Here is a 25150-nt window from a genome sequence, read left to right as displayed (position 1 = left end):
GATTGAGTTCTTGAGGCTAAGCCAAGGCTAGATGCCATGTCATGCTAGTGCAGTCACTACTTGATGGCAGCACAATTATTAGGGATGGAACAGACCTGTAAAGTGGAGTCCATCTCCTTGCCATCCGCAAGATCAGCCTTTACTGCACTACCGTATGGGACAAATCCAGCCTCAGTTTGAAGAACTCCAGTAATGCGAGCTTCAACAATATTCCTTGGGAGAGTTTCCCACAGATCAATGCAACTACCTGTTCCTGCAGTCTAGCTTGCATTTTCTTTTATATCTTTTCATGCCCCCATTCCTTGTTATTCCCTTGTTCCCCACCTCTTCCTCCCCCCAGCAGTTCCTTCCCCCCTTTAAGAACAATTATCTTCAGACTCAGTCTAACATGAACTCCTTCGTTAGCAGCCTGTTATGAGTTAAGCATGAGGGAGGCCGCACCTGTAAGGCCAGGAGAAGGCACATAATTTCTTTTAAGGAAGTGCACAATTACAAGTCAGATTTGGAGGCTGGAGAGAAATTAAGAGAAACCTCCACAATAATATAAGCTCCTCATAGCACATCGGAATAGGCTAGTATCCCTTTAAGTGGTTTGAGGGCCTGCTTGTGGCCCTCACCAATGTCTGCTTTGAGAAGCCACCAGAACAGCATGGTGTTAAGACTTGCATGTTGTAACCGTGGTTATTTCTACCTATCTTAGACACCTATCTAGCCCCCACTACTGTAATATCTGATCACCTCACAATCTAATGTATTTTAGCCTCACAACACCCCTTCGATGCAGCGCAGTGCTGTTATCCCCATTGTACAGATGGGAAAATGAAGCATAGAGAAGCTAAGTGACTTGCCCCAGCTCACACAGAAAGCCTGTGGCAGAGCAGGAACTTGCTCCTCAGTCTCCTAAGTCGTAGTCTAGGGCCCTAACCACTGGATCATCCTTCTCTCCATGTAGTTCCTTCATATTATGTTTTTTGTGTAAAGAGCAAGAGACATGAAAATATCCCTATTGCCTCAGCCAACTTTTCACCAAGCTCTGCATAGGTGCCTCGCCTCACTTTTCCTCCCAGGAGGTTCTTCCCTTCAGTTCCTCCATTATCTTTGTCGCCCTCCTCTGGACCTTGTCCGGTTGCTGTCTTTTCCACATCAGATACCCGAAACTCTCCAAGTGATTCCAAGGGCTTGATCCCGATCATTGAAATCAGTGGGAATTTTGTCTCTGATTTTAATTAGAAGCAAGACTGAACTGCAAATGCAGCCTCACCAGATCTGCTCAAAGAGGGACCATTACAGTATTGCCAATACCAATCATTCAGAAATCACCTCAGGCCCTGAAACTAACCAACCATCAAGGTTAGTTTCAAAGTCCTGAAATTTTTAAAAGTAATATATTTGGGGAGGGAAGGGAGGTTATTTCCTTTTGAGTGTCTGAGCCTTTAGATGCAGTTGTTTCACATTGTCAGACTTTTCTCCACAACCTAGAACTTACTTTTTTAGAAGCGTAAACTAAGATTCTCACATAATCACCTGATTGTAACAGCTGAGGCCTTATGAAAAACATCAAATATCATGAGACTTGCAATAAAATTGCAAGCATTGGCAGCACTGCTGTTACCCCTCTGTCACATAGTTTGATGCCTCTGCTTAGACAACACTATATGCACTGGCTTAGCAACCAGATCCCATTGCAGGGAACCAGCTATCACCCAGTGCTACACCTGGCTCTTCTTTAAGCTCCTCTCTTCCATCCACTACCTCTGTATTAGGGTTCTCCCGATTAATATTTTGCATTTTTCCAAATGGAAGCCTTGTTATTAATTATCTATCCATTTCCCCAATTTGAGCTCTGCCTGTGTCTTCTCTCTGCTATCTCTCAGGGTTTTATACTGCTGTCCTTCACCATACTACCGGAGCTCTGCTAGGTGTTTGCAGCATCTTTTTGCTCAATATCATCTCCAAAAGTAATTCAGGTGCTCCTTACTCCTCCAGATTCCTTAGCAAGCAGTAAAGAAAGCTGGCCCCAACAATGAACTAGATACCTTCATCTCCTCACAAATAGATGGAGCGTCATGAATCACCACCGTTTATGAATTATCTATTAGCTGTTCTTCAATCCAGTTCACAGAATTTGCATCTAGATCAAATTTATCCCGTTAGTTTTCAGACGGCATTGTTAGATGCACTACTAAAGTCCAGATTTATGATACTCAGAGCACTCTTTCTGTTTATTCCTTCAGCAGCTGCATCAAAATAGCTGTGATTTATCTGGCATGATTTTGGTGTGTAGATAATTTACTGCTAAGGATAACAGCACAAAGTTAAATAGCTTCACAATGACTCTAGTGCAGGGGTCGGCAACCTTTCAGAAGTGCTGTGTCGAGTCTTCTTTCATTCACTCTAATTTAAGGTTTTGCATGCCGGTAATACATTTTAATGTTTTTAGAAGGTCTCTTTCTCTAAGTCTAGAATATATAACTCAACTATATTGTATGTAAAGTAAATAAGGTTTTCAAATGTTTAAGAAGCTTCATTTAAAATTAAATTAAAATGCAGAGCCCCCTGGACCAGTGGCCAGGACCCAGGCAGTGTGAGTGCCACTGAAAATCAGCTTGCGTGCCACCTTTGGCACCTGTGCCATAGAATGCTTACTCCTGCTCTAGTAAGTAAAGGACAGGGAGTTGAACTCCTGAGTTCTATTCCTGGCTCTTTCTTTCACTCGGTATGCAAAACTGGGCAGGCCATTTAAGCTTCTCTGTGATTCAAACTAGCCATATATAAAATGAGTGTGATGATCCTTTCATACATCACGTAGGTTTGAGACACTTATTTCAAGTAGGTGTAGAGCACTTTGAGATCTTTGGATAAGGAGTATAAAAATAGGTAGGAAAAAGGCAGTGGAATTTTGATCCCTTTATTATTATAGAAGAAAAACTGGTACTTCAAAACATATGCTGCGATTCAAAGAAAAGCTGACTGCCCATTTAATTTCACCTCATATCACCTGTCTCAATACCACAATGTGAAACACATACTAAGCAGCACTTACATTCAGATTACATGGCAGCCTGTTCCCTGGTACCCCCCAAAGATTATTGCCTTCCAGACAGGAGACTGATTACTTTGTTTCTGCTATAGGGACCTGATCCTCTTCCCACTGAAGCTAATGATGAAACTCCCATTCATTTCAGTGGTGCAGGATCAGGACCTAAGTGAATTAGGGATATAAACACATATGCTTCAGGGCATAAGAAAAACTAACTAGTGGAGGTTAAGAAGAAACTTCCCCTGGGAGGAAGTTATTCCATGACTGTCTACGCTATGGCTTCTTGCACTTTCTTCTTAAGCGTGGGTGCCAACAACTGTTGAAGTCATGATACTGGACTAGGTGGACCACTGTCTGATCCAGTAGGGCCTTTCCTGTGTATAGTCCTATGAAGTGGGAAGTTGCATATCAATTAAGCCCAGAGGCATAATTTCTTATCCTACTGACTGAACTCGAAATGGTGATGAGTATCTATGCTAGAGACTCTTTTTCTGGACCTCAAACGTTGTTGAGTTCAGGTTTGGTGCAGATAAGTCTCCAGAAATGTGTGCACTTCTCCGTACTCTCTGTACCATGTGGGTCTGCAGACCCGGGTTGGCAATCTTGGGTGAACAAGATTTTGCACGAGATTTGAGGGCACTTCTGTCCACACATGAAACTACTGTGAGAATAGCCTTGCCTTTGATAATTCTGACTCTATCTGGGAAGTAGAAAAAACAAAAGTATCACCTCAAAACCTTAATGATTCCATTTGAGTTTAGTCCTAAAAATCGGTGAAGGTTTTTTCAGAGAAATTGGGCTCGCTTACCATACTATTGAAGTGCAGCCACCTTTGGGGTGGAACACAGCAACTGTTAAACGGTGCACAACAATACAAATGTTTGGATCAGGAAGTGAAGAAGAATTCTGGATCCAGCTGAAATTGCCTGGGCAATGCAGAGAGTGGAAACTCAGCCATGACAGTCAGATTAGCACCCTTATTCTGATGAAAGGGGATCTTTAAGGACCACAAGCTTTGGCTTTATGTCTCACCTTTAAGACTGTGGTTACTAATACATTTCTGAAGCAGGCACTAATGAGTCTGTAGTGCCTAACTAGAAGTCTTGTCAGACAGTTGTTTGATAACTGAGCTAATAGTGTAGCTAGCCTGCTTCCTCTCCATCAGTGGCTCTTTAAACAGATACCTTTCAAATGCTGTTTGTCTGGACTCAGCAGGACGCATCTAACAAAGTGCATCAAGAATCCATGTGAAATACAATGTTCTGCAAGCCATGGCATAAGAAAATGTTTCCAGACGCAGGCTCCTGCATATATTTGTCCTCTCTCTTTTTCCATGATAAACAGAACCATCTGTGAGAAAATGGCACAGAAAACATTCTGAGGTTGATTGTATCCTTCACACAAACGAGCATCTGGAAATAAATTATCAGAAAACCTGCATCCTTTCTCACTCCTGAGATGTGCCCTTATGCAATGCAAGACAGAGATTAGCAGAACAATCAGAGCCAGCTGTGTTATACATTCTTGCCTGTACCAAACTTTCAGATACAGAAAGGCATTTCCACTGCCTCCCCATGAATGTTTTTCACACTTACAGGGCTTCTCAGTAGTCTCTTCCATAAGGAAGGCTTTGCCACTGGGGTACGGGTAGATCATTAGCTTTACTGTTTACTTACAAACCTCACTTCTTCAAGGGACTGGAGTCAGCCATGGAAATCTCTAATCCTTGTACTAACTCTACTTAATTATAAGATCACAACCTAGGCTGGTGTGATGGCAGGAACTCCTAGTCAATGTGATATAGAGCACATAAGTATTTGGGGTTCAGGTATATTGAACACAGTTCACATACAGAAGCTTGAAATGGGGGTTTCTGGCATGTCTTCCCAGTCAGTATTTTTCCTCTAAGGTATTTTAGGTGTTATTTATAGCATCACAGAAATATAGGGCTGGAAGGGACTTTAAGAGTTCAACCCCCCTGTACTCAGGCAGGACCAAGGAAACTTAGACCACCCCTGGCAGGTGTTTGTCCAATCTATTCTTAAAAACTTCCAATGATAGAGATTCCACAACCTAGATAGGAAGTTTTTCCTAATATTTAACCTAAATCTCCCTTGCTGTAGATTACGCCCATTACTTCTGTCCTACCTTCAGTGGACATGGAGAAGAATTGATCACAGTCCTCTTTATAACAGCCATTAACAAATTTGAAGACTCTTATGATGTCCCCACTCGGTCTTCTTTTCTCAAGACTAAACATGCCCAGCTTTTTTAATGTTTCCTCAGAGATCAGGTTTTCTAAACCTTTTATCATTTTTGTTGCTCTCCTTGAACTATATCCAGTATGCCCCATCTTTCCTAAAGTGTGGCACCCAGAATTGGACATCACACTCCAGCAGAGGCCTCACCAGTACTGAGCAGAGCAGAACAATTATCTCCTGTGTCTTATATACGACATTCCTGTTAGTACACCCCAGAATTACATTAGCCTTTTTTGCATTGCATCACACTGTGGACTCATATTCAATTTGTGAACCACTATAACTCACATATCCTTTTCAGCAGTACTACCAGCTAGCCACTTGTTCCTCATTTTATAGCTGAGATTAATTTTTTTTTCCTTCCTAAGTGTCGTACTTTGCATTTGTCTTTTTTGAATTTCATCTTGTTGATTTCAGACAATTCTCTAACTTGTCAAGGTTGTTTTGAACGCTAATCCTGTCTTCCAAAATGCTTGCAACTCCTCCCAGCTTGGTCTCATCACAAATTTTAAAAGCATACTCTCCACTCCATTACCCAACTCATTAATAAAAATATTGAATAGTATCACATCTAGGACAGACCCTTGTGTGACCCCACTTGATATGTCCTCCCAGTTGGACTGTGAACCATTAATAACTTCTTTTTGAGAATGGTCTTTCAGCCAGTTGTACACCTGCCTTATCGGAATATAACCCTGTCAGGGTTCCCTCCCCACTCTGAACTCTAGAGTACAGACGTGGGGACCCGCATGAAAGACCCCTAAGCTTATTTCTACCATCTTAGGTTAAAAACTCCCCAAGGCACAAATCCTTCCTTGTACCGTGGATTAGGTAATGCTGCCACCACCAAGTGATTTAAACAAACATTTAGGGAGGGCCATTTGGAGCCCTACCCTCCCCAAATATCCCCTCAAGCCCCAACACTCCTTTTCCTGGGCAGGCTTGAGAATAATCCCCCAATTGGTACAGGTGAACACAGACCCAAACCCTTGGATCTTAAAACAATGAAAAAATCAATCAGGTTCTTAAAAGAAGAATTTTAATTAAAGAAAAAAGGTGGAAGGAGTACCTCTGTGAGATTAGAATGGAAGATAATCTCACAGGCAAAACTTTAAAGTTACAAAAGGAAAACCAGGAATACCCTCCCTCTCAGCACAGAGAAAATTCACAAGCCAAAACAAAACTAAATCTAACGCATTTCCTTGCCAAATACTTACTAATTCTATAGGAGTTGGATTGGTTGCTTCTTTGAACTCGCTCCGGCCAAAGCCCCATGGAGCAGACAGAACAAAAGCCTCTCCCTCTTCTCCCCCCCCCCCCCGCCGATTTGAAATTATCTTGTCCCCTTATTGGTCCTTTGGGTCAGGTGCCAGCCAGGTACTTGAGCTTCTTAACCTTTTACAGGTAAGAGGATTTGGTGCCCCTGGCCAGGAGAGATTTTAATGTACTGTACACAGGAAGGTTGTTACTCTTCCCTTTATATTTATGACAAACCTACATCACATTTTCCTAGTTTGCTTCTGAAAATGTCCTGTGGGACTGCATCAAAAGCCTTACTAAAAACAAGGCATATCATGTCTACAGCTTCTCCCCATCCACTTGCCAGTAACCTTTACAACAAATGGTAAGATCTTTAGGGAACGGGCTGTCATTTATGATGCTTGTACATCACCTAGCGCAGTAGGGTTTTTTATGTGATTAGGGCCTCTAGATGCTACTGCAATATAAATGTTAATAATAATAATATGCATGTTAGCTCATTGTCTGAAATCCTCCAAAGCCCATTGTAATGGTTCCAAATATTATGCTGGATGCAGTCAACATGCTAATAATCCTGTCGTCCTCATTGAGAGAGGCTCCCAATAGTATGTGTGCATTACATAGATTTACTCTCTGCCAGGTAAATGATTCACACCCACTGGAGACTCTCGCATGCATCCAAAAAGAAAAGGCAAAGAAAAGCTGGAGGATAATACCACAAAACAATATTTAGCTCACTGACTCTGGCTGATAAACTCATCTGTCTCTGTCTTCTCTCCAACACTCTCTGTGAACTGTAATAAATGTATTAAGCTCTAAGCAATTTGCTGTTAAAAACTGGATGGCTCTCAGCTAAATATTTTTGGGAAGGTTTTCTACTACAGATACTCATTGCATAATGGAAGAATCTAGTGAGGGGAAAGTAGTGGAGCAAGAAGCATGACTACATTTAAGACAAAGTTTGGGATTGGCATAAATAACTTGGATATTCCATTTGAGAACTACTCATTCTGCTTGACTTCTGTGGAGCTGCTCTCAATTTACAGCATAAGAAGTGGGAGGAGAAGCGAGACCCTACAGTTCTCTCCAGCCTTGATTTTAACATATGACAATGGCCCCTGTCAAATTTAACAAGACAATGACAGAAAAGTTAGAAGAAAAACAGTAGGTTTTCAAATTCTTTCACAGCTGTAATTTTCTGAAAATGGAACTAGAGTCAGCAAAGGAAGAGAGACATGTTCAGCTGCAGCAGCTAATGAACTGCAGAGAGATGCACACACTTATAGTGTGTGTCCCTCTCAGGCACACACTGCTCATCTTATTATCTCCTTCCCACATCTTATCATCTTCTTGCTGATGTCCCCCTAATATGGCTGCAGATCTCATGTATTCTCCCACTTGGTCCTTCCCAACTGCATTTTGTTGGGTTTCCCCTATAGCTGCAGTTATCCTATTGCCTCCAATGCTTACCCCGGCTCTGCTGACAGTGGTTTCTTCTAGGGAAGCAAAGAATGAGGAAAGACCTTTAAAGTGATCTTTGCACCATGTAGTAAACCTGAACACAACGTTCTGGCTGTCAGTCACAGGGCAGTGAAGCCCGAGCTGCATTTGGAAGGTACCTTCCTGCTTGCTGTCTCCCAGGAGCCCATCTCTCTCTGGTGACAGAGAGACCAATATTTCCAAAATTTATTTCCCACCATAATCTTTCTGGGGTCCCACCAATTTGGCTCACTTGATAGTTCATCCAGCTTCATAATTCAGATGTGGAGGCAGTGCAATCTAGACAGGGCTAGGAACCAGGAGATGCATGTTCTTTTCCTGCTTCTGCCACTGACTTGCCATGTGACCTTGGGCCCTACTCTTCATCTCTCTGTGCCTCTGTTTCCTCATTTGTGTCGGGGATAATGATACTGATCCACCTTTTTAAAATGCTTTAAGAACTACTGGTGGAAATATATTATTATTAATAATTAATATTACTTGTTAATAATAATGGGGGGAGGGATAGCTCAGTGGTTTGAGCATTGGCCTGCTAAACCCAGGGTTGTGAGTTCAGTCCTTGAGGGATCCATTTAGGGATCTAGGGCAAAAAAAATAGTTGGGGATTGGTCCTGCTTTGAGCAGGGGGTTGGATTGGATTGGATGACCTTCCAACCCTGATATTCTATGATTATATTATTGTTCATATCTCAGCCTCATCTAAGGACCCTCATGCAGCAGCAGATCAGAAAGGCCATAGGAAACCTGAGGCAAACAGAGAGCCCTTGCATGTTGAGAAGTCCCAGAATGTTATGGGTTGTGTCTCTTTACAAACAATACATTCTGGTGTGACCGAAAGGAGACAGTGTGATCCTATGATAAGTATCCTGCATCTGCTCATCTGCAGGAGCAGAATCAAAAGGTCTCCACCGGGCCTACAGAGTCAACAATTGTTGCTGAAGAGAGTTGAAAAGTGTTATACAGTGCTGTGCACAGCTCCACAAAAGACAAGGCAATTGTGCTGAAGAGCAGCCTACCTCAAGCAATGATGGACATCAGGCGGGGGAGGCACCTCATAAAGGGGCAACTTGTTTAGCAATTGTTCTTTGAAGAACATTTTCTGGACTCTCCAACCACCAGAATACAGTTCTGATGTGGTTGGATGCCTTACAAACCAAGAGCCATATCCTAAACTATCAAAGGCAGCATAGTCTAGAGGAAAAAGCATGGGGCTGAGAGCCAGGAACTCCTGTGTTACAATCCTACATCTACCATTGACTGGCTTTAGGTAAGTCACTTAGCCTGGGATTTTTAAAATGAGGTGTGTGTATTTGTGGATGTATTCTGAGTGTGTGATTATGGTAAGTGTGTGCGGATGATGGTTAGATGTCTAAGTGCCCATTAGAACAGGCTATGAGTGAGGGGGGAGTTTCTGTGATTTTAATCAGGAAAGTAGGGGTGAAATCTTGGCTCAGTGAAGTCAAAAAGGGTTTTAGCCTGGGTGTGTAAAAGCCCATGCACAGTTCTAAAAACCCTTAATCACTGAGCTGGCATGAAATGTTGATCATATTCCTCTTACTGACAAGGGTGCTGGGAGGACTAGTTAATGTCAGAGCAGGGCTCTGAAGATACAATAGGCTGCCTGCAGCATGCCAAGTCGTATACCTTCCTTTGCCACACACACAGCACTAAAACTGGTTGAAAAAGAAAGGGGACACCATGGAAAAAAGGGGACCCCAAAAGAGAGTCCCATTTCCCAATCAGCCTTTACACAGCACTTATCGGTATCAGCGCATCCATGCCTCAAGAGTATATGACCCTTACCATTTGTAGACTCCAAGGGCCAAAGTCAGCCCTGGTTTAAGCCCTTAAAGTCAAGGGAGTTGCACCCACTTACACCAGGCTAGAACTGGCCTTGCAAACTGCAGTCTCCAAATCCACATCTGAATCCTCTGCCTGTCCATTTCTGTTGTAAATTATCAAGCATAATCCCGAAGAGCCTCATTTGCTTATTATTTACACGTCTAAACCAATCCAGTTCCTTTATTTCAAATGCTAACACTGGGGTAGGCAACCTATGGCATGCGTGCCAAAGATGGCACACAAGCTGATTTTCAGTAGCACTCATACTGCCCAGGTCCTGGCCATCAGTCCGGGGGGCTCTGCATTTTAATTTAATTTTGAATGAAGCTTCTTAAACATTTCTAAAATCTTATTTACTTTACATACAGCAATAGTTTAGTTATATATTATAGACTTATAGAAAGAATGTTTGACTGGCATGCGAAATCTTAAATTAGAGTGAATAAATGAAGACTCGGCACACCACTTCTGAAAGGTTGCCAACCTCTAACATTTCACCCAGTTAATTTACAAGGATTCAGTACATGATCTAAACCTTTCCATGGGAAGAGAAGAGATCAAAAGTTAAAGGAGAGAGACTAGAAACAACACACACACACACACACACACACACACACACACACACACACACACACACACACACACACACACACACATTAAGAAATCCAGGTACAGAGCTCTATTCTGTTGCACCTGGTATTTCAAAATTGTCTCCTCACTGAGATGTAGTGACTCACTCCCTGCTTGGATTTGCTTAGCAGCTCTAGAAATGGCACCTATTCCAATCCAGTCCTGCCTCCCTGCACCCTGGAAAAGTTGACTAATACACAATAAAGTAAAAGTGCAAGTATAAAAGGAGAGGTCCCACATCCGGATACTGTGACTGTCCGCTAAAGGAAGAAGGATAATAAGCTTTTAGATAGTTATTGTCCAGCTAAAAAGTGTGGGTTAGACAGAGAATGAAAGCACATCCAGACAGAATGGTGAATGCTAACAGGAACCAGCCAGACAAACAGGGACTAACCAGCAAAGAAAAGAGAAATGTCTCCCCCTGCTGGAGGACAGCTCTTCTTTTTACCCAAGGAGAGTTTGCTCCCCAGAATTAATTCATATGCTATTGGCTCAGAAAGCAGTTCAGAGGGAAGGGATGGGAGTCTGGGTAATGGAGCTCCTGTCTGAGGTGTGTCCCATCAGATCGCCTCTTCCTTGGCGATTTTAAACTGGAAGCATTAATTAATCATGATTCCAGTTTGGGAACGAAGCTCAGGTCACATTACAGCAATAGAACACCTTTCTAATCATGGAGTGAATTAGTAGCTAGTCTGCAACAATAACCGCCTCTAACCAGGACTGCTCCATTTCTGAGGAATGCTTCCCTTTTTTATGGTGCTTGTAGCACCAGGCAATCGCTTCTCCGCTGAGACAGGGACTGTGGGAAACCAATGCTCCTGTGTAGTCAGGGGGCTTTTAAAAGAACTTAGCCTTTTATCAGCTTTCATGCCTTTTTTCCTCTTACCCCTGACGATTTCATTACACAGAGAAGGGAAAGAAAACCCGGAAATAGCAACGAAGGCAATAGCACTATTCCTCTGCTCAGCCCCATTCCCCCCATACAACCTCACTGTCTGCTATGAGGGGGTCAATCACTCCTTTAAATCCAAGAAGCTTTAGGCTCTGTTGAGAAGCCTGCCAATTTTGAGGGTGTTCCAGGAGAAAAAGATCCCTAAGATCCCTAAGAATCAGATGTAATTGAATAAATGGCGTTCCAGGGCCCCTGTCAAGTCAGGGATCAGAGTCGCACTTCTAAAGAGAGCAACAAAGAGTCCTGTGGCACCTTAAAGACTAACAAGTGTATTGGAGCATAAGCTTTCGTGGGTGAATACCCACTTCGTCAGACACAAGTGGGTATTCACCCACGAAAGCTTATGCTCCAATACATCTGTTAGTCTTTAAGGTGCCACAGGACTCAATCTGCATCTGTAAAAAGCAACAAACATGCTACCCCTCTGATACTTCTAAGATATTTTGTCCCACAGAGAAGGCCTTTGCTGCCAACTCAGAGTAAGGCAACTCCACAGACTTGTCTGTTCAGAGAGATGATGACTTTCTAAGCAGCCATCAGATGGGTTCCTTTAATGCATCCTGACCATAACAGGGGACCGGGGGTAATGCACTAACTCACCTATATCCATTCCAGGATGTCACCATGCCAACCATCTATAAACACCAAGAAAAAAATGCCACTCAGACCAATTCCCAGAGTCTTTCTTTATAACGCGTGAGAGACAGAGAGTGAACATTTCTTTAGAAACACAGAAACACTGCTTTTCTCATACCTCCAGTCCCTGCCCCACCTCACCTGTCTCATGCCCCCCATCCTCCCAATGCCACCCCCTCTCAGGTGCAGCAGGAGGGGGCAGCAGACTGGCTTTCAGGCTGTACCTGTTTCCTGGAGCTCAGAGCCCCCTTGTTGCCCTGGCAGGAGAGCTTCATGGAGCTAGAGTTGGGCGGCTTGCCCCGGTGCATGGAGCTGAGCCTGTCGGGGTCCTGGGGGGTGGCAGGCAGGGGGCTCATGAAGAGGATGCGGGCAATGAGGCCGTACAGGACAGTGGCCAGCCCCAGCGGGATGACGTAGAAGATAGTGAAGTCCAGGAAATAGATGGGCAGGTATAGGTTCCTAGAGACCCTGTAGCCACAGCTGACCTGTGCCCCGTCTGAGAAGGTAGCCTGGGCAGTATCCACCAGGAAGAACCACATCATGCAGTAGAGGGAGGTGAAGAGCCAGACGCAAGCGATGATGCGCTTGGCTCGGGCCACGGTGCAGAGCAGCTGCGCTTTGATGGAGTGGCAGATGGCGATGTAGCGCTCCACTGTGAAGGCGGTGATGGAACATGCTGAGATGTTGATGCCCAGGTACTGCAGGTAGGTGATGCACAGGCAGCCAGCATAGCCGTACACCCACGAGGCCACCACCTCTGATATGTTGGGCAGCCCCGCCGCCAGCAGCACGATCAGGTCCGCCACAGCCAGGCTCACCAGGTAGCAGTTGGTGGGGGTCACCATGTGCTTGGTGCGCAGCACCACCAGTACCACCATGATGTTCCCTGCGATGCCCACCCCGCAGATCAGCAGCACCAGCAGGATGGTCACCACCTGCAGCTCCATGGGGTGCTGGGGCATCTTCCCTAGCGTCTGGTTGACGCTGCTGTTGCCCAGAGGGGGTCCAAAGGCCAAGGTCTCATTCTCCATGGGGCCTTGCTTAGAAGATCTCTTGCTGGTCCCACAGGCTCCCCAGATGCTCTCAGCAGCTCCCCGGCTGCGTTTCAGGGGTCCTGAGCAAGGAAACGCAGAGAAAGTCAGTTGGTTCAAAGGAACTGCCCTGGTCTCTCCCTTGCACTCCCCATCAGGAGATCACTCTCCCCACAGTTACCTCCAGAGTCTTCCCCGAAAACACCAGGGGCCCTTTGATTGCACTGCTCAAGAGTTTGGCAGGGTTTTGTTTTACATCTAAAGGTTGGTCCTCTCTGCCCTAGGACACACACGCACCCCACCCAACACCACCTCACATACACACCCCAACAACCCATTACAGAGCCCAACACACACACACAGCACCCCCTTAATGCACACCCATACCCCAGCATACTTACATGCCCCCTCAACACTGCCTCACACACACACATCCCAGCAATCCTTCACATAGCCCAACACACACACAGCACCCCCAGCACCTCCTTAATACACATCCATACCCCAGCACACACACGCACCCCCCAACACCGCCTCTCTCACACACACACAAGCAACCCTTCACAGAGCCCAACACACACAGCCCCCCAGCACCCCCTTAACACACACCCATACCTCAGCACACACAGGCACCCCCCCAACACCGCCTCTCTCTCTCACACACACACACACACACCAGCAACCCTTCACAGAGCCCAACACACATACAGCCCCCCAGCACCCCCTTAACACACACCCATACTCCAGCACACACACGCACCCCCCCAACACCGCCTCACACACACACCCCAGCACCCCCATAGCCCAGCACACCCCTCCAGCAGCGATTCTGGGCTAGGAGACTGCAAACCCGGGCACAAACAGGTGTCCCGTTGGCCCAAACTTTCCGCGCCTGCCCATCGCTTCACACCGCCCGGCCGCGCCTTTGCCTGAACTCCTCTTGTTCTAAGCCGGAGAGAGCCCGGGCCGGGCGAACTTTACCAGCTCGGAGCGCGCTGGCCGGGCAGGGTGGCCAGCGCCGTCCCGGGGCGGAGACGCTGCTGCTGTAGCCGGACTCCGACCCCCCTCGCTCTGCGGTGCCCACCAGCTCTGCCGCGCGGCTGGAGCTGCCGCTCTGTGCTGAGCCGCTTGCAGCCAGAGCCTCTACCTACCCCCCGGGGGTGGGGGATTCCCAGCTGCCCTCTCCGGCAGGGTCCTAGCGCGCCCTTCTCCTCCCCGCGGAGCCGGAGGGGAAAGCCCCGAGCCCAGGGAAACGGGGCGCTAGTGACTAGGGTGACCAGGCAGCAAATATGAAAAATCGGGATAATAGATGCCTATGTAAGAGAGAGATCCAAAAATCAGGACTGTCCCTATAAAATCGGGACATCTGGTCACCCTACTAGTGACTAGTTCTCCCCCACCTGCCCCCAGCACGGGGGCCTGTCGCCCTCTGCCTCCTCTACATGTTCAACTCTCCGCCCCTCTTCTGCAGCCCACCGCATCCCCCCCTTCCGCCTTTGGAGCCCTTTGCATGAGTGCTTATCTTCCAGCGACCCAATCCTGACTCCTGGGGGTCTGTGCAACCCGAGCCTAGCTTCAGCGTGGGGATGAGCCCACCTCTGCGGTTCACTCACGCTCCTGGGGACTTTTCCTCCCCCTTGGGGATCCGGGTTGCACCTGTGTGTCGCTTAGAGCCAATTCAATTTGCACAGTCCACCTTTTCAAACGCCACTCTGACCTATATTTCAGTCCCCACCTGGTTTTGATTGAGACCCACAGATACGGGGACTGAAACAGCCCCTTGAAGCTTCAGATTCTGACCCTCATGATAATTCTTCTGAGCTTTTCCTGGGAGTCACATCTGTTATCAGCTCTTCTCTGTATGAAGAAGAAGGAGATACACAAACCCTAAGAATGTACAGTCAGGGCTGCATAAAGTAATGTAACACTTTCCATAATAAAGGATATACATACAAGTCCATGAAAGGTTGTTATAAGGAGGAGCGAGAAACATTGTTCTCCTTAACCTTGGAGGATAGGACAGGAAGCAATGGGCTTAAATTGCAGCAAGGGAGGTTTAGCTTGGACATTAGGAAAAGCTTCTTAATTATCAGGGTGGTTAAGCACGGGAATAAACTGCGTAGGGAGACTGTGGAATCTCCATCATTGGGGATTTTTAAGAGCAGGTTAGACAAACACCTGTCAGAGATGGTCTAGATAATACTTAGTCCTGCCTTGGGTGCAGGGGACTGGACTAGATGATCTCTAGAGGTCCTTCCAGTCCTACGATTCTTGCTACTTTTTTTTCCACCAGAACTCTCATCTCACCTTCATTTTCAGCAGGCCTTTGATATGCAGCAAGGGGAATCCTTTCAGGCTACAGATTTTTATTTTTATTTTTTTGTCTCATGAAATTACATTCAGTTTGACTCTAACATTAATATACTGAAAAATCACCATGTCTCTTCTCCCACTTGCCTTTCTGATGGAAATGTTGGGAGCCTGCCCAAATCACTGACCATTCCAAGGCTGGGCTCACACCACTGCCAAAGCAGCAGCAACAGGAGGTACTGCATTGGGAACACCAGGAAGCTGCCAGCGTAGCTGTAATGGGAGTGAAAAAGGCAGGCTCACCTTCTCCTGTAAACCTGCACATAACAAATCTTGATTTTCCCCTTTAAAAAACCCTAAGAAATTATACACAAAAGGTACATCGAAAGAATGTTGTTTAATTGCAAAGCCAAGTGTTTGAAAGTTAGGGAATGCCAGATTTATGGTTGCCCCTGCAAATTTAATCCTGCCTCTTTGTGTGTATGCATTTTAACTATTTAAGCACATAATAAAATACTATTTTTCCACAAGACCCCCCCCCCGCCTCAGTCAGTGCACAGAACAGACACACAAGGTTGAGGGGTGCAGACAACCACACCTCTAGTACTTCCTAACTTTTGAGTTCTTGACTTTACAGCCGAAATAACATTCTCTTAACACATTTTGTTATGTTTTATATTTAGATAATAAACACACACATATATATGTATATAAATACATGTTAGACTATATATATATATATATATTATAAATTGCTTTGCAATGTTTGTAAAATACTTTTCAAGTTAGTGAAATGTTAGTCATAATAATTATTATCATCATTATTGCTGCCCTCTGATATATGATCAAGAACATAGCATTATATTTATTATAGATTTACAGCATTCCTGGTTACTTGTTGCTTGGCACCATTAGCAGGGCTGCAGTGCATTGTTCCTCCCTGAATGCAGCACTGTTGCTCCACTTTCTTCTCTCTTGGCCCTGCTCCAGCCATAATAAACATTCTCTTCCTATTACTTCTCATTGTGTTCATCACCTGCCATTATTTTCTACAGAAATAATAGCTGACATCATCATCAGCTCCCACAGCAGGATGCTATTTGGTAACTGTCCAGATCTGGGATTTATGATGTTAAGAACCCATGTCTTCACCACTGAGCCAGCACTTAAAGTTTACTGCTTAATAGCACGTCATTACTTAATTATTACTTAATAATTGTTGGATGATTTAATTCTACCTCTTACCATTCAGCATTTTCTGTCTCATTTTTCATCCAATGCTGCCAGACTCGCCAAACTCCTCATTCACTTTCTGTCAACATAATAACTTTCAGCTTCCTACCCAAAGAACCTCTTAATATAAGAGCTACAGATTTGCAGGCACTGAATGTGGCCACTCACTTCTTGCTTTTCTCCATCATGACCTCTACCCTATCCCTTACCTTATGCAGGCTAAGGTTTCCAGTGAACTTCTTGATCACCATTCATTACATAATCCTTTTCCACTGAGTGCTTGAGACTGTTGGAGAGGGCAGTCTGCTGAATTCAACCCCGTATTTGGCACGGCACTAACCTGAAGTGCAGTCCATCAATTAGACCTTATCTACAATGGGAATATGTCTCAATTTCAGCCATTAGTAGCCAGCCACTAGAAAGCCAGCACAGGTGCAAACCCCTAATGTAAACAAGGAAAGCTGCAATTTGCCCAGTGGAACTTATCCCTGCTCGAAATGAGGGGGTAGGAATCAGTGGCTAGCTGCTGATGGCTGAAATCAGACTAATTCCCAATGTAGACAAGGTCTTAGTGTTGCCTTATGATTTTTCTCCATAAGCTGCTTACAAGTGAAATCCATGAATTGAATTTTCTCTGGTCTGCTAAGTGGGGTTCCTTGGAGTGGGTGCATGTTTGTGTGTGCTCATTTAGTTCATGGTGTTCAAGGGTTGACACATGTCACTATTCTAAACAGAGTGACTGTAATGCCAATCTGGTTGCTGCTGTTCATCAATACACTGCTCTATCTTAACAATAGCAGAGGGTCCAACGTTAGACATGGATGTTATTAGCTGACACCACATTGCTGTGCAGTGGTGTAATTTTGCACTCCTGGTCTTTTGTTTGGTAATTAAAATGTCCTCCTTCAAAACAGAAATCCATTGTGGTAAAGACTGTCACATAATTTTGAGGCAGATGCAGGAAAAAGGTACATCAGAATAATAGGTTCAGTAGTTACTGTGCACTGTACATTACAATAATCTCCATCCAAGAGTATTAAAGGAACTGACACAAGAAATTGCAAGCTGAATAGCAAGAATTTTAATGAATCTGTAAACTGGGGGAATCATATCCTATGACCGGAGAATTGCTAATATAGATCCTATTTGTAAGAAAGAGGGAAAAAGTGATCCAGGAAACCGCAGGCCTGGTAGTGTGACCTCAATTGTATTTAAGATCTTGGACCAAATTTTAAAAGGAAGGTCATTAAGGACATAGAGGTAAATGGTATTTCAGATCAAATACAGCATGGTTTAACAAAAAGTGGAGATCATGCCAGACCAACCTGATCTCCTTCTTTGAGAAGATAACTGATTTTTGAGACAAAGGAAATGGAGTAAATCTACCTGGTTTTCAGTTAGGCATTTGATAACGTTCCACATGGAAAATTATTCGTTAAACTAGAGACACTGGGCATTAATATGAGAATTAATGGGTAAGGAACTGGTTAAAGGGAAGGCTACAGTGGGTCATACTGAAAGATGAACTTTCAGGCTGGAGGGAGGTGACTAGTGGAGTTCCTTAGGGATTGATCTTGTGGCCAATCTTATTAAACATTTTTATTAATGACCTTGGCATAAAAAGTGGGAGTGTGCTAATAAAATTTGCGGATGACACAAAGTTGGGAGGTATTGCCAATATGGAGGAGGACCAGAATATCATACAATATGATCTGGACAACCTTGAAAACTGGAGTAATAGAAATGGGATGAAATTTAATAGTGCAAAGTTCAAGGTCATGCACTTGGGGACTAACAACAAGAATTTTTGCTGTAAGCTAGGGACTTATCAGTCGGACGCAACAGAGAAGGAGGAAGACCTGGTTGTATCTGTTGATCACAGGATAACTATGAGCTGCAAATATGATGCAGCCATGAAAAAAGGCTAATGCAGTCCTAGGATGCATCAGGTGAGGTATTTCCAGTAGAGACATGGGAGTGCTAATAATATCATTATACAAGACACTGGTGAGACCTCATCTGGAATACAGTGTCCAGTTCTGGTCTCCCATGTTTAAAAAAGATGAATTCAAACTGGGACAAGTATGGAAAAGGGCTACTAGGATGATCAGAGGAATGGAAAACCTGCCTTGTGAGATGAGACTCAAAGAGCTTGGTTTGTTTAGCCTAACCAAATGAAGGCTGAGGGGAGATATGATTTCTCTCTATACATACACCTCTACCCTGATATAACATGGTCCTCGGGAGACAAAAAATCTCACCGCGTTATAGATGAGACGGCTTTATATCAAACTTGCTTTGGGCCCCCTGTTGCTTGTTCCCTGACTGCCCCCTCCAGAGACCCCTGTCCCTAATCACCCCTCCGGACCCCATCCCCTATCCAACCTCCCATCGCCTGACTGCTCCAACACTTTTCTACGCCTCCTCCACCCCCTGACAGGCACTCACCTGCAGCGGCAGGAAGCGGAGCAGCCCAGCTCCAGCCACCAGCTCCCACTCCACTCCACCAGCTCCCAGCTGCGGCGCTCTGCTTCCACCGCAGGTGAGTGCGGAGATGTTGGGTAAAGGATGCCCCCACCTGCCTCGCACTCACCTGCGGCAGGAAGCGGAGCGCCGTGGCTGGGAGCTGGCGGAGTGGAATGGGCTGGGGCCGGTCTGCTCTGCTTCCACTGCTGCTGGTGAGTGCTAGGGGGATCCTCCAAGCCCCTCCCCTGAGTGACACAGCTGGGGCCGGGGCGAGGGAAGCAGAGCAGGCTGCTCCCTGCCCCCTGCTAATCCCCAAGGCCACTCTGGGACTGCGGGGCCCCCGAAAGTGCCCTCCCACAGCTCCTGCCCCCCAGACCCTGGGTGGGGGAGCCCCTGACCACCCCCGAGACCCTCTGCCCCTTATCGAACACCCCAGCCTGGCCAGGCACCCTTAACACACTGCTCAGAGCAGCGTGTCAGAGCTTTACCGCCTTGTATGTGAACCAGCATTATATCGGGTCACATTATATTGGGGTAGAGGTGTATATCAGAGGGATAAATACCTGGGAGGGAGAGGAGTTATTTAAATTAAGCGCCAATGTGGACACAAGAACAAATGGATCATCAACAAGTTTAGGCTTGGAATTAGATGAAGGTTTCTAACCATCAGAGGAGTGAAGTTCTGGAACAGATATTCCAGTGGGGGCAAAAAACCTAACTGGTTTCAAGACTGAGCTTGATAAGTTTATGGAGGGAATGATATAAGAAGACTGCCTACAACAGGTAGCGTATCTCCAAAGGCCAGTGACGGGACAATAAATGGCTAGGGCTGTCAGTTACTACAGAGAATTCTTTCCCAGATGTCTGGCTGGTGGGTCTCACTGAAATGTTCAGGATCTAACTGATTACTATATTTGGGGTCGGGAAGGAATTTTCCCCCAGGTCAGATTGGCAAAGACCCTGGGTTAGTTTTGCCTTCTTCTGCAGCATGGGGCACAGGTCATTTGCAGGTTTAAACTACTGTAAATGGCAGATTCTCTGTAATGTGAAGTCTTTAAATCATGATTGGAGGGCTTCAGTTACACAGCCAGAGGTTCTGGGTGTATTACAGGAGAAGGGTGGGTGAGGTTCTGTGGCCTGCAACGCACAAGAGGTCAGACTAGATGATCATGATGGTCCCTTCTGACTGTAAAGCTTATAAGCCTATGAGTAGAAGAGTGCCACATGAACATCAAAAACAATAGAATATCCCATGTTCCCGACTAGACTAAGGAGCCATTGGAGCACACTATGACTTGGTGATTGCCACCATAGTACAGAGGGAGGCACCAATGTCACCAGGACATTCTTGGAAGAGTCACTTGCATCTTTTTGTATCTTCTATTGTCCTGCAATAACAAATGCGTTTATCTCTTGGTTGAGGAACTCATGAAGAAAATAGTACTCGGCGCTTATATAGCAATTTCCTTCCAAGAACCCCAAAGGGTTCATACAAACGTTAATGAATTAACCTTCACAACACCACTGTCAGGTAGGCAAGTATCATCCCCTACTGTAGTGAGTACTCCCATCCCTGCTATATTCCCCAGATGGAGAAAACAATGCCCAAAGAGATACAGGGGAGGATTTTCAAAGGCACAAATAGGACTTGAATACCCAATTCCATTTCGCTAAGAGTTGAATGCCCAACTGTCCTTTGCACCTTAAGGTAAGATTTTCAAAGTGATATGCCTAAATTCACACAGCTAGTCAGTGGCTGGGTCAGAAATAGAACTTCTTGCATCTGTCCTGTCCTCTAACCACTGTACCAGACTTCCCTTTTCTTTTTCCATATGTTGCATGTGACAAGACTTGTGGTGTTCTGCTGTATCATATGGCAATGCAGCTCAGCAGATGTACCGAATCAAGAATCTGATGCAAAACAAAACCAGGGTGTTAAAAATGCAGCAAAAAATCTATGCTGAGCATTGTCATCAGCCAAACCAGCACTGCTTCCTGAAATAGGCTATGTGGGAGAAGTGGACACAAAGTTATTCACATGTCCTTCTAATTTGGATGTCTCTGTAACTTATTCCTGACATGTTGCTTGCATTGCAAAATACAGAAAGAGAGAGAGAGAGAGAGCTGGAGGCTGGGTGGTAAAGTGTGTGAGAGTGAGCTGAGAGGAAGGCAGAGTATAACACAGACAGAAAGCACAGAGAGTGGTTCCAGATTTGACTGGTTTCTCAAACACATTCCAAGAGCCAGTGGCTGTGACCAGGACAGAAAAATAAAGTAATAATACATCTTGTTGCTATTTCACATCAAATAGCAAACCGTCTGTGGGATCATCATTTTTGACTGTTTTCCCCTCATACAACAAACTGCATTTCAGTTTACTTCCAGAACTGCCCATTCAACAATAAATGACCCTCTAGTAATCATGATGATAACGATAACCATAATAATAATGGCACCAGATCACACCAATAGATCCCAAAGTATCAACTCTCCTTTTGCCCAAATGCTGGAGGAAGTGCACATAAAATGTGTGTATACACACACACACAAGCATAATGCAGACATGTAAGGTTATAAGCAGTGCAGTAGCAATGCTTATTATTAAAATTACCTAACAACTTCCTTTGTAACTCCCTGTTTTCAGTTGCTTATAATTCAGAAAAAACTTTAACCTTTCAGGCATTAAAAAAATAGCAATATAATGAGGTGCTTATAAATAAGATCTGGCCAGCCAATGAGTGTTAAAGAAGAATGTGCCTAAATAATTACCCCAAATTTGAATGAAATCCAAAAGGTGTGTGTGTCTTGAAGCTTGACTAATTTTTATTTGTAATTGACATTTCCACATACCTGTACTTCTGCACTTGCTAGTTTCACCCAGAAGCAAAAGTGTCTACAACATCATAGAAAATCTCTGTGGGTTTTTCTGAGACTAACTAAAATCAGGAAGCAGAAACTGAACTCTTGAAAGAATGTCTGATCTGCTGAGATGTTTAGTCCCCATTGTCCAAGCCAAATCTGATCAGGTAAATTCAGAGAAGCTGTGACAGTCATGGCAATTTCTTGCAAAATCTTTGGGAGAAAATAATGGTATTAAGTTTATGTATCACTGTGGACCAGGGATTATATGAAATTCCATAGGGTAGAGGAACCACAGCACATGAAGAACTAAGAACAGTGAGAGGTGACTACAAGGGTATACTCAGATTGTAACACCTCCAAAGAGGCACCACCACCTGGAGATACTTGCATATGCTGGTTCAAATGGGATTCTCCAGAGACCAGCAGACAAAGAGAAGACTTTTGGACAAATAACCTGAGTTCAAACTGACTCAGGGCCTTCATTCTGGTCCAGCAAATGGACAGAACCTTCTGTCCAAGGGGAGTGGCCCTAATCCGTAGGAAGGACTGACACCAATGAAAGCCATGGGTGGAGATGGAGGGGTGAGGTGATCTCTGGTAAACTTATTAGCATGAGACAAGTTTCTTTTATTGTTTGGAATATGTTTTCTCGGTAATACTTTTACCTTAAGAATAAATGTGCTTGCTTAGAAAGAGTTGTGTGGTAACTTAATGGTGGGTAATACACTGTTTATAGCCTCTGAGGAGAAAAGCAGAGCAGGCCTGCTGAGGCACTCTAACTTTGCTAAGGAATTCACAGTGTAAGCGGGAAAATACCCTGGCCAGGAGAGAGAAAGAGACACAGGTCTCCACTCTAATGTGCGGAGGCAGCTGAGAAGCTGAAAGTGTGAGAGTGGGTGTCCTTTCTGGACCATGGAGGGGGAAATTCAGGTGCCATTGCACTGAACTGTGACAGAAATATCTAGACTACAGGATCAGAGTCTCTGGTCTGCTTCATCCACTTTGCACCACTCAGGCTCACTCCTGGAGGGATCTTACACCAAGGGCAGTGATGCAGCATCAGGGACTCAAACTGGTATCATGATTACTCCTCCCCACTGCTCCTGAACTCTACTTAGACATAGTTAAAAATCCAGCCCTGAATGGTTTCAATGACTTCTGGCACTATTTACAAGCAACTGCTATTGCTAGGAAGAGCATGTCTCCCTCTGCTAATGGATTTGCATACTGTTCATCTGGGCTATGGATTATGAGGGTGTCACCCCCTCCCACTCCACCCCCTGCCACTTTTCCCTCTTGTTCGCTTATTTCTTTGAACAAGTTGGACACAGAGTATTGGTTTTCTGTAACAGGACAGTGAAAATAGCTGAGCAAACATGTTTCTCCTTTCCTCTTTAATTAATGTAATTCAGTAGGACAAGTAATGAAACTAAAATTAATTTGCAGTCACATTCTCTAGTGAGTTAGCTCTGCCTCATTACTCTTGATGGTCTGTCATTGGCTTTGTCTTGTGAAGGCCAGTGAATGACATTAATGAAGAGAGCACAGCAGGCACAGGAATTTGTTCTGCTATCACTGACCCCACATGAATACAGTCAGTGTTAATTTTCTCACACCAGGCTGTCCAGCATGTCCATTGGTGGCAGAGGATGCAAAAGCCGAGCAAAAAATGCTGGCATCAGGAAGAGAGATAGCTCTATAAAAATCAATCAGGGATGAGTAAGTGAGGGATGTGTAGACAGAGCCCACTGTCATATAATTAAAATGTGATGTGTGAGCATGCTATCTGCTTGGACACCAGGGAGGTCAGAATGGAGGTTTGCAAATGGAGCGGAGCTGGGGAGGAGGTTGAATAGCTCAGGCAATGGGTCACAGAGCCTTTCTCCTTTGCAGTCGGGCACATGCTAAAGTTTAGCTCAAGTCCTTAAAAAACAAATGTGATCATCTGACAGCTGTTCAATGGACTGTGTGACATGAGTTTCGGGGCGGGGGAGGGCTCTCAGTCCAGTTTGTAAAGGACAAATGCCCACAATGTAAAAGCTACCATTGCAAGTGGCAGTAGTTAGCCTCCTGTTTGGTAGCCTCAGGAGATAGCTGATAGAAGCAGCTGCAGAAGCAGCCAAAGCGAAGACTACAGCACGGAAGGAAAGGGGTAAAATGGGGCCTAAACTGTGCAGTGGAGACCCTGCCACATACGCATTGGGGGACAGTAGGACACCGTGTTCCCTCCCCTCCCAATGTCTGTTTTGGCTGTTTGTACAGTGTATAGAACAATGGGGCCCTGATCTCAATAGAGGCCTCAAGCCACTATTGTAATAAAAATAATTAAGAAAACCTATTCAGGCCACCTAGAGGCCTACATTCCCACAGTGCTCAATCCTTCACCTAGTATGTTATTTCCCATTCCAACAGCTCTGTATCTGTGGGTGAGGAGCTAATAAGGTTACATCTCACATGGACAATAAACAAATTTACTCTCCTATTTTTTTTAATAACCTCTAGAAAACGCATTCCTCTAATATGGCCTCGGTGAGCAATTTGATTAGCTCCATGGACAGAAAGACCTATGATGTTTTAACATATTTAATAAACAATGTGGGAGGAGAGTTTATCCGTGTCCAAACTTTGCATGAGCATCTTTCTCTTCTCTGGGGTGCCGGGTACACTGAAAATATTAAAACCATTAATCTTGTGAAATTAGACTGAAAGCTGGTGGATTTATGCTGTGTCTAAAGCCATGGATTTGGTAGATCCCTATTTATTTGTCTTGGTCTGTCTATTCAGTCAGATATTAAACCTCTTGACAAGGGCATTGCAGAGTAAAGCTTTTCAGGGATATTGGAATTCTTTAATTATCTATATACTGATGCTAGGAGCCCGGATAATAAGAGGAATTGGAATTGCTCACTCATGAGCATAAATTCAACCTACTTGGTATTACTGAAACCTGGTGGAAAGATTTGCATGATTGGAATGTTACACTCAATTGGCATAACCTATTTAGGAAGGATTGAGTGGGCAAAAAGAAGAGAAGGGGGAGTAGCACTGTCAAAACTGGCATTACCTGCTTCCGAGTCACTAACACTTGACAAATGACCTTGAACATCCACATATTGAACAGATAAAA

The 25150-nt window shown here is 44.7% G+C and overlaps 1 protein-coding gene across 2 annotated transcripts in view; it reads right to left on the bottom strand.

The window, feature by feature from the left end:
• The window catches only part of LOC115635055 (thyrotropin-releasing hormone receptor-like), a 29793-nt gene extending 14824 nt beyond the window's left edge, over positions 1-14969 (bottom strand). The window contains exons 1-2 of one of the 2 annotated variants that reach the window (XM_030533279.1): positions 14888-14969; positions 12346-13235 (exon numbers count right to left, since the gene is read on the bottom strand). In XM_030533279.1, coding sequence (XP_030389139.1) covers positions 12346-13152 — 807 coding nt within the window. In that variant the 5' untranslated portion in view covers positions 13153-13235; positions 14888-14969. Of the gene's footprint in view, positions 1-12345; positions 13236-14133; positions 14236-14887 lie in introns of those variants that run through there. The other variant, XM_030533278.1, reaches the window with a different exon arrangement.
• Between the last annotated feature and the right edge of the window lie 10181 nt (positions 14970-25150).

The sequence above is a fragment of the Gopherus evgoodei genome, chromosome 14 (genome assembly GCF_007399415.2).
Source record: "Gopherus evgoodei ecotype Sinaloan lineage chromosome 14, rGopEvg1_v1.p, whole genome shotgun sequence".
Classification (NCBI taxonomy): Eukaryota; Metazoa; Chordata; order Testudines; family Testudinidae; genus Gopherus; species Gopherus evgoodei.
The sequence above is the reverse complement of the archived record's forward strand: the minus strand, read 5'-3'. Positions and strand labels throughout refer to the sequence as shown.